At 39.5% G+C, this 15,356-nt stretch overlaps 1 protein-coding gene across 1 annotated transcript in view; it reads left to right on the top strand.

Annotated features, from left to right (window-relative positions):
* peds1a (plasmanylethanolamine desaturase 1a) overlaps nucleotides 1-15,356 on the top strand; it is a 140,513-nt gene that overhangs the window by 118,776 nt on the left and 6,381 nt on the right. The window contains exon 5 of the mRNA XM_043706931.2: nucleotides 8,514-8,726. Within this exon, the coding sequence (XP_043562866.1) occupies nucleotides 8,514-8,726 (213 nt within the window). The remainder of the gene's footprint in view (nucleotides 1-8,513; nucleotides 8,727-15,356) is intronic.

The following is a 15,356-nucleotide window of genomic DNA, read 5'->3' as shown; positions in this document are numbered from 1 at the left end:
TAAAACTAACAAAGGCCATTTGTGCTTGCATATGTATTCTTTCAATTCTGAGCAATGTCTTTACAAATTGATTCTATTTTACTTCTAAATTGTACATTTGAGAATAGTGTGTTTCAGCACAGTGTGGAACAAATGTATGTATAACAGGCACATTTTTCAGCTTTCTGCCTTTTCGCTCCCCCTGTAATGAGTTGTGGGAGGTATTTAATTTGCAGTCTGCTGCAGTCTCGCACGATCACAGTTGATGACCAAACCCTGACAGTAGAGTGTATTGTGAGAAAGGTCAAGAATGTAATTAACACAGCAAGTTTGGAGAAGTAGAACAGTGTAAATGCTCAAAAATAACTGTAAACATCCGAGCCTACCAGGATCTGATCATCCCCTGATTTTCTATGTGTTGAGGTTGTGAACAAGCAAATGCTGAGAGAAAATGTCTATGAGAAAGATGTAACTCTGGACTGTTAACTAGGATGTGTGAAAAAGTAACATAGGTTCGTTATCTGATGTGAATATGTGTCAAAAATTATCTGCTACTCAGATGAAATAGCTGATCAGTCCAGACATACTTGATATGGATTGGTGGATTTAGATAGGGTTAACACAGTCAGATGAAACACAAAGTGTCAGTGGGACATAGCATAGGATGAAGCACAAGCTGGCAGCCAGGAAGAGAATGAAGAGATGAAGAAGAAGCTTCTGCAGTCTTTCCTGACTAGGATCTGGCATCCTTTGGTGCTCATTAGGACATGCAGTAACTCAAAAACACAATGATAGCTCCAGTGGTTTAATGCTCAGCTGCAGACTACAATGATGCAAGTCTGATTCCGAGGGATGCCTGTCACTCAAATGTGTTTGCCTTGGAGGGTGAATCTTCATTCTCCTCAGGTGAGCTGCTAGATAGGATTTATTACAAGACTGAGTTTTGCCGGAGGGAAGTGAAAAATACCGAAATACCCTGTTGAATTGTTTGTTACTGGGGTAATCTAACTTCTCTGTGCTGCCACAATGCAGGTCAGCATTTTGTGCTGGAATAGTAATGTGCCCCTTGCTTGGGGGATATTTATGCCCCCAGTTGCCTGCCTCTAATGCAGCACCTTGCTAAAAAATCATGGTGAAAACTTTTTCCATTACAATGGTTATAGCCAATGTGATCTTTTTGCAGCCTTCAGCAAGTTGTGGTTGACAACACCAACCTTATCAAATGTCTCTTTCTTTAGCTGAGCTGATTGAAAGTACCTTTGCCTGATGGCATTCTTACCCACACGGACATCACCAGTGAATCTCCTCCAGTGGCTTTCCATCTTGCCTCCACACCATAACGTCAGCATCTATCCTTAATCCACCCTAACTTTCAAGACGTTCTATCTCTTAGCAACAGCATAAAAATCATACAGTCCAGGTTCCAAATATAAATACTGGAGTGCTGCAAGGATCGGTGCTGGGTCCACTACTTTTCATTATCTACATAAATGATTTGGATGTGAGCATAAGAGGTACAGTTAGTAAGTTTGCAGATGACACCAAAATTGGAGATGTAGTGGACAGCAAAGAAGGTTACCTCAGATTACAACAGATAGGCCAATGGGCTGAGAAGTGGCAGATAAATGTGAGGTGCTGCATTTTGAGAAAGCAAATCCTAGCAGGACCTATACACTTAATGGTAAGATTATCGGGAGTGTTGCTGAACAAAGAGACCTTGGAGTGCAGGTTCATAGCTCTTGAAAGTGGAGTTGCAGGTAGATAGGATAGTGAAGAAGGCATTTGGTATACTTTCCTTTATTGGTCAGAGTATTGAGTACAGGAGTTGGGAGGTCATGTTGTGGTTGTACAGGACATTGGTTAGGCCACTGTTGGAATATTGCGTGCAATAATAGGTTTAGGGTGAGAGGGAAAAGATATAAAAGAGACCTAAGGGGCAACCTTTTCATGCAGAGGGTGGTACATGTATGGAATGAGCTGCCAGAGGAAGTGGTGGAGGCTAGTACAATTGCAACATTTAAAAGGCATCTGGATGGGTATATGAATAGGAAGGGTTTGGAGGGATATGGGCCAGGTGCTGGCAGGTGGGACTAGATTGGGTTGGTCAGCATAGACGAGTTGGACTGAAGAGTCTGTTTCCGTGCTGTACATCTCTATGAATGACAACTCGCAGTTGTATCCAGGGTCTGAAATGATACACTGGTGCTGTTCCTGGCCTGTACCTTGTCCCTATGGTTTTGTCTCCAACTAAAGCACAGCAGACTTCCTACAGCCCTGGGATTCAATTATTGAGCTCTAATGTACCTCATTGTCCCAGGCCCTGGCTTGATCTCACCACCTCTCTTAATCCCTTCTTTATCTTTATACCATAAGACTACTTATCTGACATCAGACCTATTATGAACCAGAATGTCATACAGTTAAATGTTGGAGAGACCAAAGCTATTGTCATCTTCTAACCAAGCCACAAACTGTAATCCTTAGCTACTGATATCATTCTTTCCCTGGCCGGTTCTCAGGCTGAACTAGGCTGTCAGTAATCTCAAAGACTTATTGATCTCAAGACCAGCTCTTGATGCCTAATCAACTCTCCCACAATAAATGCTGACTGATATGTGTGTTATTAGTTTTCACTTGTGCCCAAGCTATCTGCTACTAAAACCCTATTTCATATTTTAATTACCGGCTGACTCAACCTTCCTGGCGAGCCTCCTATCGGTTCACCCTCCAAAAACACCCAGAATTAAGCTCTGCATATCTTAAATTGTAGCAAAACCCATTTATCTGCCACCTTTTTGTATGCTGATCTGAATGGCTCCCAATCCAATAACAATTTTGAAGTTCTTAGCTCAGATACCTCCATGACCTTGGTGTTTCCTATAAACATCTCCAGCCCTATAACTATGTTTCAATTGTCGACTCATGTACATTTGCATTGTTGTTGTGGCCAGCAATTTGCAGCCGTGTATTCAGCCACTTAAGTTCTAAGCTCTGATATTCCCTTCCAAAACTTTCCTGTCTCTTTACCTCCTTCCCTTGATCACACTCCTTAAAATCTACCTTTTGATCAAACCTTTGGTCGCTCTTTTTTTTAGCTTGGTGTCATTCTAATTAATTTTTTCTAATTCATATTACCAAGTTAAAATGTTAGATAAGCGCATGTTGTTAGTAATGTGTTGAAATTTTATATAAGCTGAATTTATCATGAGGGTGAGGTGATGTTCAGGGAGGGGGATTTGCCTTGGGCTGCTCTGGGACACTTTGCAATTGCTTTACTGAAGATATTGAATCAGGCTGTTGGTGAAATCTGTTGGCCAGTGACTAACGTGACATGGAAGTATCTAAAGAGAGGGAGATACTACATTAAATGAAGTAAATGTGGCAATAGAATATTGCACTAATGAAACAATAAGGAGATGCAGGTTTATAAAGATATTTAACAGATATTTAAGTGCATAATAATTTTAAGGTTACATCCTAAATGCGCAAAGGGTCCAATTCAGCACCTTTCTCTAATGTAAAAATATGCAGCATTTAAAATACTGACCCATGCATTCTGCTGATATAGGCAATGATTGATAATTACGTCGCAGCATTCAGATTTACTGTTAGTAACACACTAGGTGCTGGCTAGTGATACCCACTGAGTCAATCTGGGCATTGTATCAGGAAAAGCCTGTGATTTGTTTGTCCCTTCTGATTAATGTGAGGGGATATTAACTTAGCTTTTTTTCTGGGAAATCTGGAGCAGCTGCTTACCTCGCATTCAACACTTGTTCAAACCATCGTGACCAAGAGGTGAACTTCAGCCGTGAGCAAGGTATTCAAATGATATCTACAATGTGTTGGCTTGATTCCTAGGTGGGATAATTGCAGATATGGACAAAATGTCACCTATTAAAACTAGCAGCGGAGAGAAATTCTCACACTTAATTAAAGAGCACACATGGAAATAGATGAATGCTGGAAGTTGGAATGATGGAAGATGAGGAATGGTATCCAAACACAGATGTCTTTATCCAGTAGAAATTTACCAGTAAACTCAATTTTGGAATGAGAAAGTTCTTTTACCCTCCCTTTGGTTTTGTAGATACATTCTATGTACCTTCATCAATGCCTGTTATATTAAACCTGTTGTTGCTGAGCTACCTTTCAAATCTCCTGAATATTTTGCAGGAAGTGGAGAATCTAACTTTACATTCCTGTGTTATTCAAAGTGATCATTTGGTCACTTTTATCCCATTAGACCTTGCCAAAAAAAATACAAGGGCCATAAACTGCAGGCAGTTTTGGAATTTGAAGTTATCTCAGATTCCACGGAATGTGTCGCAATATTACCTGGGTTTCCAGCCTGGTCTCATTAATAGAATGTTATAAGAGGTATTGCAAGCATCTGAAAGTATGTAAAGCTGATTGATTGTAAAAGCAGTATTACGTTAAAACTAGAAATATCTCAAAATCAACAGTGTTTCTTGTTACCTTAAATATTTAAAATAGATGGTATCTCTCTTTTGTTTGATCTGTACAAATGTGCCTCAATAAGTAATATCCCTACGGAGGCAAAGACTGAAGGTTTGGCTTCTTGTTCTTTTGAATTCCATCGTTAAAAGATTAATAAATAGATGTCACTTTATTTATTTAGTTAGTTATTTATATACATGGCCGACTTTCTCACAAGCAAGCTGCAACAGTGTTCAAATTGTTCTTTTATGGCACCATCTAGTGGCAATTTCATGCATTTTTTTTGTCAGTTAAGCTTAAAAAAAACAAATTTCTGACTTGCACTTAATGTAATTGATTGTCATTTTTACTGTCAATAATCATTCATCTTTGTAAAGTATTTCTTTTTACTTAATCAAGTATATATACCAACTATTTATTTACCGAAAAAGGTGATTTGTGAGGTTTTTGAAGGGGAGATGTTGCTGAGAAGACTTAAAACAGAAATAATTCTGCTTTTAAAGGTTGTCTTTTTTAATGATTTAGATTTGACACTTACCTATGAATTAAGAGCAGGAGTGAGCTGTCTGGCTTGGCTGTCTTGCTCCACTATTCAGTAAGATCATGGCTGATGTGACTGGGGTCTCAAGTTCACACTCTTCCCTCTACCCAATAACATTTGACTCTCTTTTTAATTAAAAATCCACTACTCTACAAATATTCAGTAGCTGTACTTCCACTACTCTCTGGGGAAGCGATCTCCAAAGACTTATGAACCTCTGAGGGGAAAAAAAGCCCTGGTCATCTCCTCGGTTAATTTTTAAGTCATTTCCCCTAGTTCTAGCCTCTCTCACAAAGAGAAGCATCGTCTCTGCAGTCATCCCGTCAAATCCTCTCAGGATCTTTAATGCTTCAGTAAGATCATCTCTCACACTTCTACATCTGTCAGGTGGACATTATAAATTGATAATTTAGTATTTCAAAGCCACCAGACGTCAATATTCCACTCGTTGACCAAGGCCGTTGGTGAGATGCTTGTTCCAGATGATGCTGGGAGGAGATAACTGAATTATGAAAACTGAGAGTATATGATAAAATCTAAACTCTTAATATATTCTAATTCTTTTAGAAACTTACCATAATTATTGTAAACCTTTTAGATTTTCCTAGCTTATTGCTGTTTTCATATTCAACAAAGCACAATTGAAAATTGCACACAAGCTTGCTTATTACCTTGAGTGACTCACTCTTCAATACTTGATGTTCTCTGCAGCTACTGTATGTGTGATTTCTGCTAGACCCGGTTAAATGGACAGTTTCTGCAAATGTTGAGTACTTTGTGATCTAAAGTAACATTTGAGAAGTGTAGCTATGGCAGTAAATAGTATTATAAATAACCAACAATTTTGCAACAATGTAGCATTTTATAGAAGTGTCCCATAGTCCTCAAATTGTAATAATCTTGTGCTCCCCTTTATCACTTCTCACCTCACGCTCCACATCATGAACTTTATTACCTAAGTATGTAATAGGGCTACTGAAGCTACCATCAATCCAATCTGCTGAATAGAATTTCTTCTTTAGCAGGACTTGTTTCCATTCTGGACTGATAGGTTTTGTGGTGGTTGAGTCGGTCAGTACTGGAGCTGCAGTCTCTATGTAGGTAGTGTTTCAGTAGGTGGGTAGGTCAGTCAGGATTCTGCTACTCTTTCGGCTGATTGTGCTTGGCCTCCTCGTGCTCAACTCTATCGCTGGAAGCACTTGGCACCTTCACATATGTTTCTTCTCCAGGCGATTCCCATGTGTTGCTGGGGATGTTGCATTTGTTTAGGGAGGCTTTCGGGCTGTTTTTGTAGTGTTTCCTCTGCCCACTTGGTGATCACGCACCATTGCGGGACTCATGGAGTAGAATACTTTTTGAGGGAGTCTTGTGTCATTCACAATGGACAAAGTGGTCTGCCCATCGGAGCTACTTGTACATGACTGGTGCTTGATAGTGGAGACATTGGCCTGGGAGAGGACGTTGATTGTGGTACGCTTATCCTTTCAGTGGATTTGCAGACTTTTGCAAAGGGACTGCTGGTGATAATCCTCCAAGTATTTGAGGTGTGTTCTGTGCAAGCTCCATTTTTGATGCATATACAAGAGTGGAGACCATGAGCTTGGGCTTGAGGTCTTGGAATTCAAGCACTCTGTTCCTCCAAGCACTTAAAGACTGCCCTGATGTCTTGGAGTCGGTGTTGGATTTCATTGTCAATGGCTGCTCCCACTGAAAGGAGGCTCCTGGGGTATGGGAAATGGTCCACACTGCCCAGGGGCTAGCCATAGATTGTGATGGGGGTTTGGGGGTAGTATTGTGTGGCTGGAGTGGGCTGGGAGAGAGCCTTTGTTTTCCGGATGTTTATTCTGAGGCCCGTTCTTTGGGTGAATGCATCAATGATGGTTTGTACTTTGGCCTGGAGGCATTAAAGGTTGAACAGTTTCCCATTTTTCCTGTGGCTCCACTTCAGTGGGAAATGTCATGGAGATGGGTGTGGAGTGGGGCAAGGAAAGTGAAGAGGAGCATTGGTGCGATGTCCCCACTTTGCAGTCATACTGAGTCTGTGGTGGATCTGTTGGTCAGCAAGAATATTTTCGGATAGTTATCTCCTCACATTCACTTAAATGTTTCAAGGCTGTTAAACCTGTTACACACACTCACAATAAATATTGTGACATCACTTTGTTTTAACAGACGGTTAAAATTTTAATGAGGAAAAGGTATCCTAAAGTATTCAATTTGTATGCAGTCAGAGCAAGAACCATGTTTGTTAGTATTTTAATGCATTAAATACCACATGAGGATTTGACACCTTTCCATCCATATTTGAAAGTGTTACTTTGGTTGGTTTCTGAAAAATTGCATATTTCTACAGATTTTTATCGCTCAGATGTTTTATATAAAATGTTAGAAAATTGCAGCAACTCTCACTCTCATATGTTGCCTGGCCACAAAACATTTGGGAATTTTGAAGACTGCAAAGGACATATGGTACTCAGTAGGTTAACCATATAAAGAGTTGATGAAGTAGGCCTGTGAAACCAAACTGCTTTCATCCCAAAACGCTGCGCAGGTCAGCAACCTCTTTCTTCTCTCCATGCAGACTCTCCTGACAGGGGAAGTGCTGTTGCTGAGAAAGGAATTCATCACTTCAGGTAATAGTAACACACATCATTGTGCAGCCATGCATTTTTCAGTTTAGATTAAACATGAAATAGACTGAATGTTAATTCCTTGAACACTCATAAATGAATGATTCAAATCTATAATTCTGATTTTTGCACCAAGAATCCTTCCTTTCTGAGAAGAATATATTTTGAATAATGGATTCAACATCACTGACAGAACAAAGAGTGTGACATTTTGAATTTTTGACCTGGACACCAAGATAGTAATGCAACATTTTCTAAGAAATCTGAATAATATGGATAATCTAGGAGTTCTTTCCTTTTAAACAATTGCAAGTTTAAAAAGGTAATGTGTATCTGTATTTTCTATTTTGACTTGTTTGAGATTGTGATGAAGGAGGCAAAGGCTGTTGTAGATATTTGAGGTGGAAACCGCCTAAGTATAGCAGGGAAAATCATGCTTAGGAAATGAAAGGAATTACTGATGGACATTTCTATCATGGTCAGATGTGGGAACCAGCCCATGTTGGTTGTACTTGTCAGGAGTTTTATTTCATTGAAACATTCTAACTGAACAATTTCCAACATTGGAAATTCCCTTCTTGTATTTCATTATCTTAGTGGGAAGTCTTGTAGAAATTAAAAGTGCTACTTGAGATATTGTTAGCTTCTTTTAAAACAAGTTTTTACCGACCATGTGATTCTGCCTCATTTTACTCCAGAAAATAATTCCATTAACTATCATAAAATGGAGAAGCTAGATTTGAAGTTCATGCATATGTCATGAGAGCTAACACCAGGAGAAAGGTTGAATATTTTTCCAATTATTAACAAAAAGGAAATTTGTTTAAACAATGTTGACAAAGATTTGAGTGTTGTGAGATGGAGCTTGATATGAAGCATTTATTTTTTGTTTTCTTTTACAGAAGCTATCTATGAAGCTTATGCTTGGGACTGCTATGTCTTCTGTTTAGGCATATTTGTGACAATGACCAATCAGATTCACAAATGGTCCCACACGTACTTTGGTCTGCCTAACTGGGTCACCATCTTGCAGGACCTGCACATCATTCTGCCCAGAAAGCATCACCGAATCCATCATGTTGCCCCTCACGAAACTTACTTCTGCATTACCACAGGTAGGCTCAGAGTTGTAAATGCTACTTGGAAAATTCAAAACCAAAGGTAACAAGAGAATGCTGCCAGATCTGCTGAGCTTTTTCAGCATTTCATGTTTTTGTTTCTGAGTTACAGCATCCATCGTTCTTTCAATTTTTATTTCACAAATTGTGCTGTCGACAAACTACTTAAACCTTAATCCTTGAACTAAAATCTGTTTAGGTAAAATATCAAGGAAATTAGCAAATTACTGAACAGTAAATGAAATGAACACTTCAACAGTACAGCATTTAATCTATAAATGTTATCTTGCCCAAAAGTCAAACTGTCTCGCGAGTGTAAACACTCGACTTGCTAAACACTGATGTTGATATGAGACCTATAGGACAAATTAGAAAATTCACCCATGGCTCTTTATTCCTGCTAGCAATGATTGTAAAAGGGAAATCAGCCCTATCTGGAGAAATATGAATCGCTGCCTACTTTTCTTTTGCATTCATATCTGGCTGTGAGATATTAGTGAGAGAATTTAGGTGCCGGCGGTGCCTTTGTCATTTGTTGATGGAAATTCAGGTCCAAAAACAGTTACCAACCCGAGGCTTACAATCACATAAAAGAAAAGGGGCTGTTTTTGTCCTAAAAATGAAAAACAGTATTTCTGGATTAGCTCTCACTTGAGGTAAAATGGTCCAGAATGGGATTGATCACTTGTCATCTTTGTATGTGAAGTAATCCTTCATTATCCAAGCTAGGTGGAATATTTGCTGAATTTCATCTGTTTTAGGTTGAGATATGGCTCACATGAGTACTGTAGTGTAACAACCTGGGTTATCCCCAGACCCTGATCTCGTCAATAGTTATAGTTTATTTATTCACTTGTGGAACGTGGGCATTGCTAGCTGACCAGCATTTATTGCCTGTACCTGGTTGCCCTTGAGAAAGTGGTGATGAGCTGTCTCCTTGAATCGCTACAGTCCCTGTGCAGTAAATTAACCCACAATATCCTTAAGGAGAAAATTCCTCGATTTTGCCCCAGCGATGCTGAGGCAACAGCAATATATTTCCAATTCAGGATGGTGAGTGACTTAGAGGAGAACTTGAAGGTGGTGGTGTTCCCATGTATCTGCTGCCCTTCTGAATGGAAGTGGTCATGAGTTTGGAAGGTGCTGTCTGAGGATCTTTGGTGAATTTCTGCAGTGCATTTTGTGGATAGCACACACTGCTGTGACTGAGCGTCGGTGGTGGAGGGGGTGAATGCTTGTGGATATGTGGCCAATAAAGTGGGCTGCTTTGTCCTGGATGGTGTTAAGCTTCTTGAGTGTTGCCATCTAGGCAAGTGTGGAGTATTCCATCACAGTCCTGATTTGAAGATAGTGAACAGACTTTGGGGAGTCATCAGATTTGAAGGATAAAGCCGGTTATGGTACACTTAACCTCCCTCAAAGGTAAAGTTCTGTGTATTAGTTCTGCACAGTAAAATTTGCCCATCCAATCAAGAGAATCAAATGGAACATAGCCAATCATCCCTTTCAGGACTGAGCCTAGCCAATTGCGAATTCTAGTTTTAGGTTGTGCTGTTTTTCAGGGTGGCACGAGGAAGCCAGACCCTTGTTTTACAGCACGAGGCGCTCAAACATCCTCCTTGCTGCAGAACCTGGGCTCACGAACACCACTGGAAAAAATGATGAGTTGTTTTGTAGGACACCAGCGATGAGTGTATTTACAAAAAAACCACAGGGGAGAGTATCTGTTTCCAGGGAGAATGTGGCCTAACAGTCCTATTCTCTCTGAGGAATGACGTGCTCTCAGTTCTCAGTAAGCAACACTCTCCACATCGAATTATTAATAACCCTCTGTCAGTAGTAACAAATAGACCTGAATAAAACAGAACCAGCAAAAAAAATAAGAAAAATTGGCTGCACAGGGATCAATCAGGGTTTTGAGGTAGTCTTGAAGCACTGTTTCTTAGTTACAGCATTGTAGAATGACTATTTGCTGAAAAAAAGCCATATTTAACATTTTTCTTTTATTCAGTTACGCTATGTTGAGATGCACCTTATAACTGGATTTCAATATTTCAAGGATTGGTAATTATTAGAGACCAAATTAAAGTACAGCTTGCACTCATTTATTTATGATTTTAGGTATACCAATGCTGAGCCATTATCAGGATCATTGAGAATCAACACTTCTTAATTCCACTGTTTTGACAAACTTATCTTCCTTTATTTTAAGTTGTTTCTAATTAAATGACAATATTTTCAATTTTTGTCATCCATAAAATTACCCACAGTTTTCCAAATAACTCAGACTCTGAGGAAAGCAGATAATATGTGTCTGCTTTGAATAGAATGAATGGAAGGATGTTTATGTTGCTGCTGAGAATTATAGTCATTGATAAGGAAGGTATTTTTAGCATTTGAAGTTTAATTGATAAGGCTGTTGGGCTTTTGGTTTCTCTGCTTAAGACCTTATCTACCAGACGTTGAATCTTTAGCAGAACTGCTATCATGATTATGATGTGCTTTTACTGTAATGACAACACTTAATGAAATTTATGGTTTTATCATTCTTTTTTACGATCCATTCTGTCTGTGAAACCCATTTTTGAATCTTGCTTAACATGTCATATTTCTCTCCCCCGAGACCAGATTGAGGCAAATTATGTTTGGACAATATTATTTCCTGTTTTCTGTAATGGCCATAATTTAGTCAAATTTGTGGGTTTTTTTTCTGTACTTTTAGTATGTGAATGATGCTTCCAATTGACTTCAGCTATTAGGCTGTGTGGCAGAATAGTACTTTAGAACATCAAAGTGTAACACCACAGAAAGATGCAATATTGATCCACCTTTTTTTAAGCCATCGCTCACATACTGATTACAAGGAATTGTATTTTTTTAATGTCCTGACATTATCAGATCTTTCCCACATGTGACGCCCTGCCCTTTACCTGCTTAAAACCTGATATGTGTTCTAGTCAATTCTTGTTCTTTCTTTCACTCCCACACTTGGAAATCTCAATACATAGAAAAGCCATACTTAGAATGACACTGCAGTAGGTCTTGAACTTTCCATGACATAAGCTATCGTTATTCATAGTATTTTATCAGCTTTTTGTTTTGTGGGAAAAACATGAGTACGTAATTTTGAGTTCTGATAATTTAATGTAGGAAAAAATTTCCGATAATGTGTAATTTTATTATGAGGAGGCTATAGTGTTATGAACCCCCGCCCCAGCTAATTTAGATTTTTGATTCCTTTTAATGTATTATCCAGCATTTGGCATGTCCTGTGATTTAGCATTGAAATCGAGCATTAACCTAGAAAGTTAAGATCGCAAATGTGGTTGCTACAGTCCACTTGACCCTAGATTATGCATCATTAAAAGATGATGGAGAGTGAATATAGTGCAACTGACCAGCATGTGTTCAGATAAAATAATTCACTGAGATTGTAAGAGTGGAATTGAGACCGATAAATGCATTCTTAATGCAAAAATATTAGGATGAAGAAAATAACTTGTAATTCCAGGATACAACCCGTGCAGAGAAAGATGTCACATTGCACTTTAAATTGAAGTGAGGACCTCAAAATAAGTTATAAAATTTTATACTGTCCGACACTCAGGGCTACAGTATCTTAGTTCACTAAGAAACCAATTTGACAACCCTGATGTGAAGACAGTGCTGGTAAACAAACCCCACTATTCTCAGAGTTTTTTGCAAATGTAAAACATGGCCATCTTATTTACAGTGATGGCTAATTTGCCTATGTCCACTAACTAATATAAAAAAACTTACACCAGGTTTTTTTAATGTGGCAAAAATGGATTATCAATTGTGAGTATGCAAGCTTAAACTATATACCTTTAAATCTACTCATACGCATTCATTAATAAAAAGGATGGACAGAACATATGAAACAATGGTTTTTCAGGTTTATTTTCCATGCACAACATAAGCAAAAAGAAACAAAGTATGAGGATCAAGAATCCAAGCCAGTAGGGAACTGAGTTGACTTCCTCAGTTTTTTTTGTTTCTGCAATGATGTTATATTGTTTGTGGCGTCCTCACATCCTCAATTTGGTGCCTGGTCAGTTGGACCTGGGTCTTGGCTTAATTTCAAACTTGTTCTCGTTATTGAGGCATTTTGGTGTTATTTCTTTTCTACTTATTGAGGCAGATGGAGGGAGCCAGCTCACTTGCATGCTTTTGGAAATCTGAGAGCCCAAATACTGCCTCTCCTCTCAGTTCTGTGACAAGCTACTAAATAAAACCAATCTAAAAGCTGTTGTCGGACACTTAATTTTTGTCAGCCCAAGGCATCTGATGCCTATTGTTTCACTAAAGTGTCACATTCCATGTCTTCCAAACGTTACATGTTGTGTAATCAATGAGTGAGTGCTATATGTTCCACTTCTGCTTTGAGATAAATAGAAGACTAGTTTTTGCCTGCAGTCCAAACTTCCATTTAAGTTTATTCTTTAATTAACATCTATGTACTCCTTATATCTGTATCTGTTTCAAACTCATACCTCATCTAATTCTACAGACCTACTGGAATGGTGTTGATTCCAGTTGTCCTCTGTGCAATTAAGGATCGGCAATAAGTGCTGGTGCAGGCAGTGACACCCACACCCCAAGAATGAATTAAAACAAAATGTGATCGTTAATGCCATTCACAGTGCACAATGATTTACTTTGTGTTTGATGTTGATTCTGACTACGCAAATTCCTGATCATGTGATTATTGCAGGACTTCAAACTTGCATATATAAATACATAAAATTTCGTTGAGCTTTCGTAGTTCACTGAATCTGTGTCAAGTTAAAGTTGAGTCTGAGTTGTCTCTAAACCTGTTAGTTCATATGGTGTCTCTTTCTGTTCAGTTTTGCTCAATCCTGATATTCTGATGTCTTGGTCATAGTCTCCTATAGCATGGAAACAGACCCTTCGATCCAACTAGCCCATGCCGAACATGTTTCCTAACTAAACTAATCACACTTACCTCCATTTGGCCTATATCCCTTCAAATCTGTCTTAATCGTGTACGTATCCAAATGTCTTTTAAATATTATAACTGAACCTACGTCCACCACTTCCTCTGGCAGTTCATCACACAAACAAACCACCCTCTGTTTCAAAAAAAAATTGTCCCTTGTGCCCTCTTTAAAACCTTCTCCTCTTATCTTAAAAATATGCCCTCTAGTTTTTAAATCGCCCATCCTAGGGAAACGACCCTTGCTATTCATCCTATGTATGTGCCTCATGATTTTATAAATCTCAAAAGGTCACCCTCAACCTTCCTACACTCTACTGAAAACAGTCGCAGCCTATCCAGCCTACTTTTATAACTCAAGCCCTCCATTTCTAGGGAGAACAAGCCATTTGGATACAGAACTGGCTCAAAGGTAGAAGACAGAGGATGGTGATGGAGGGTTGTTTTTCAGACTGGAGGCCAATGACCAGTGGAGTGCCACAAGGATCGGTGCTGGGCCCTCTACTTTTTGTCATTTACATAAATGATTTGGATGCGAACATAAGAGGTACAGTTAGTAAGTTTGCAGATGACACCAAAATTGGAGGTGTAGTGGAGAGCGAAGAGGGTTACCTCAGATTACAACAGGATCTGGACCAGATGGGCCAATGGGCTGAGAAGTGGCAGATGGAGTTGAATTCAGATAAATGTGAGGTGCTGCATTTTGGGAAAGCAAATCTTAGCAGCACTTAATGGTAAGGTCCTAGGGAGTGTGGCTGAACAAAGAGACCTTGGAGTGTAGGTTCATAGCTCCTTGAAAGTGGAGTCGCAGGTAGATAGGATAGTGAAGAAGGCATTTGGTATGCTTTCCTTTATTGGTCAGAGTATTGAGTAAAGGAGTTGGGAGGTCATGTTGCAGCTGTATAGGACATTGGTTAGGCCACTTTTGTGTGCAATTCTGGTCTCCTTCCTATCGGAAAGATGTTGTGAAACTTGAAAGGGTTCAGAAAAGATTTACAAGGATGTTGCCAGGGTTGGAGGATCTGAGCTACAGGGAGACGCTGAACAGGCTGGGGCTGTTTTCCCTGGAGCATCGGAGACTGAGGGGTGACCTTATAGAGGTTTACAAAATTATGAGAGGCATGGATAAGAAAAATAGACAAAGTCTTTTCCCTGGGGTCGGGGAGTCCAGAACTAGAGGGCATAGGTTTAGGGTGAGAGGGGAAAGATATAAAAGGGACCTGAGGGGCAGCTTTTTCACACAGAGGGTGGTACGTGTATGGAATGAGCTGCCAGAGGAAGTGGTGGAGGCTGGTATAATTGCAACATTTAAGAGGCATTTGGATGGGTATATGAATAGGAAGGGTTTGGAGGGATATGGAAGGGTGCTGGAAGGTGGGACTAGATTGGGTTGGGATATCTGGTCGGTATTGACGGGTTGGATCGAAGGGTCTGTTTCCATGCTGTACATCTCTATGACTCTATGACTCTATGACTCTAACAGGGTGACCAGACTGCACACAGTACGCTAGAAGAGGCCTAACCAATGTCCCATACAACCTCAACATGATGTCCCAACTCTGATACTCAATGATTTGGGCAATGTAGGCAAGCATGCTAAACGTTTTCTTAACCACCCTGAGTACTTGAGAAGCAAATTTCAAAGAATT

This window comes from Chiloscyllium plagiosum, unplaced genomic scaffold (assembly GCF_037043375.1).
Source record: "Chiloscyllium plagiosum isolate Xiang-an unplaced genomic scaffold, Cpla_swu_hap1 HiC_scaffold_17, whole genome shotgun sequence".
Lineage (NCBI taxonomy): Eukaryota > Metazoa > Chordata > Chondrichthyes > Orectolobiformes > Hemiscylliidae > Chiloscyllium > Chiloscyllium plagiosum.
The sequence above is the reverse complement of the archived record's forward strand: the minus strand, read 5'-3'. Positions and strand labels throughout refer to the sequence as shown.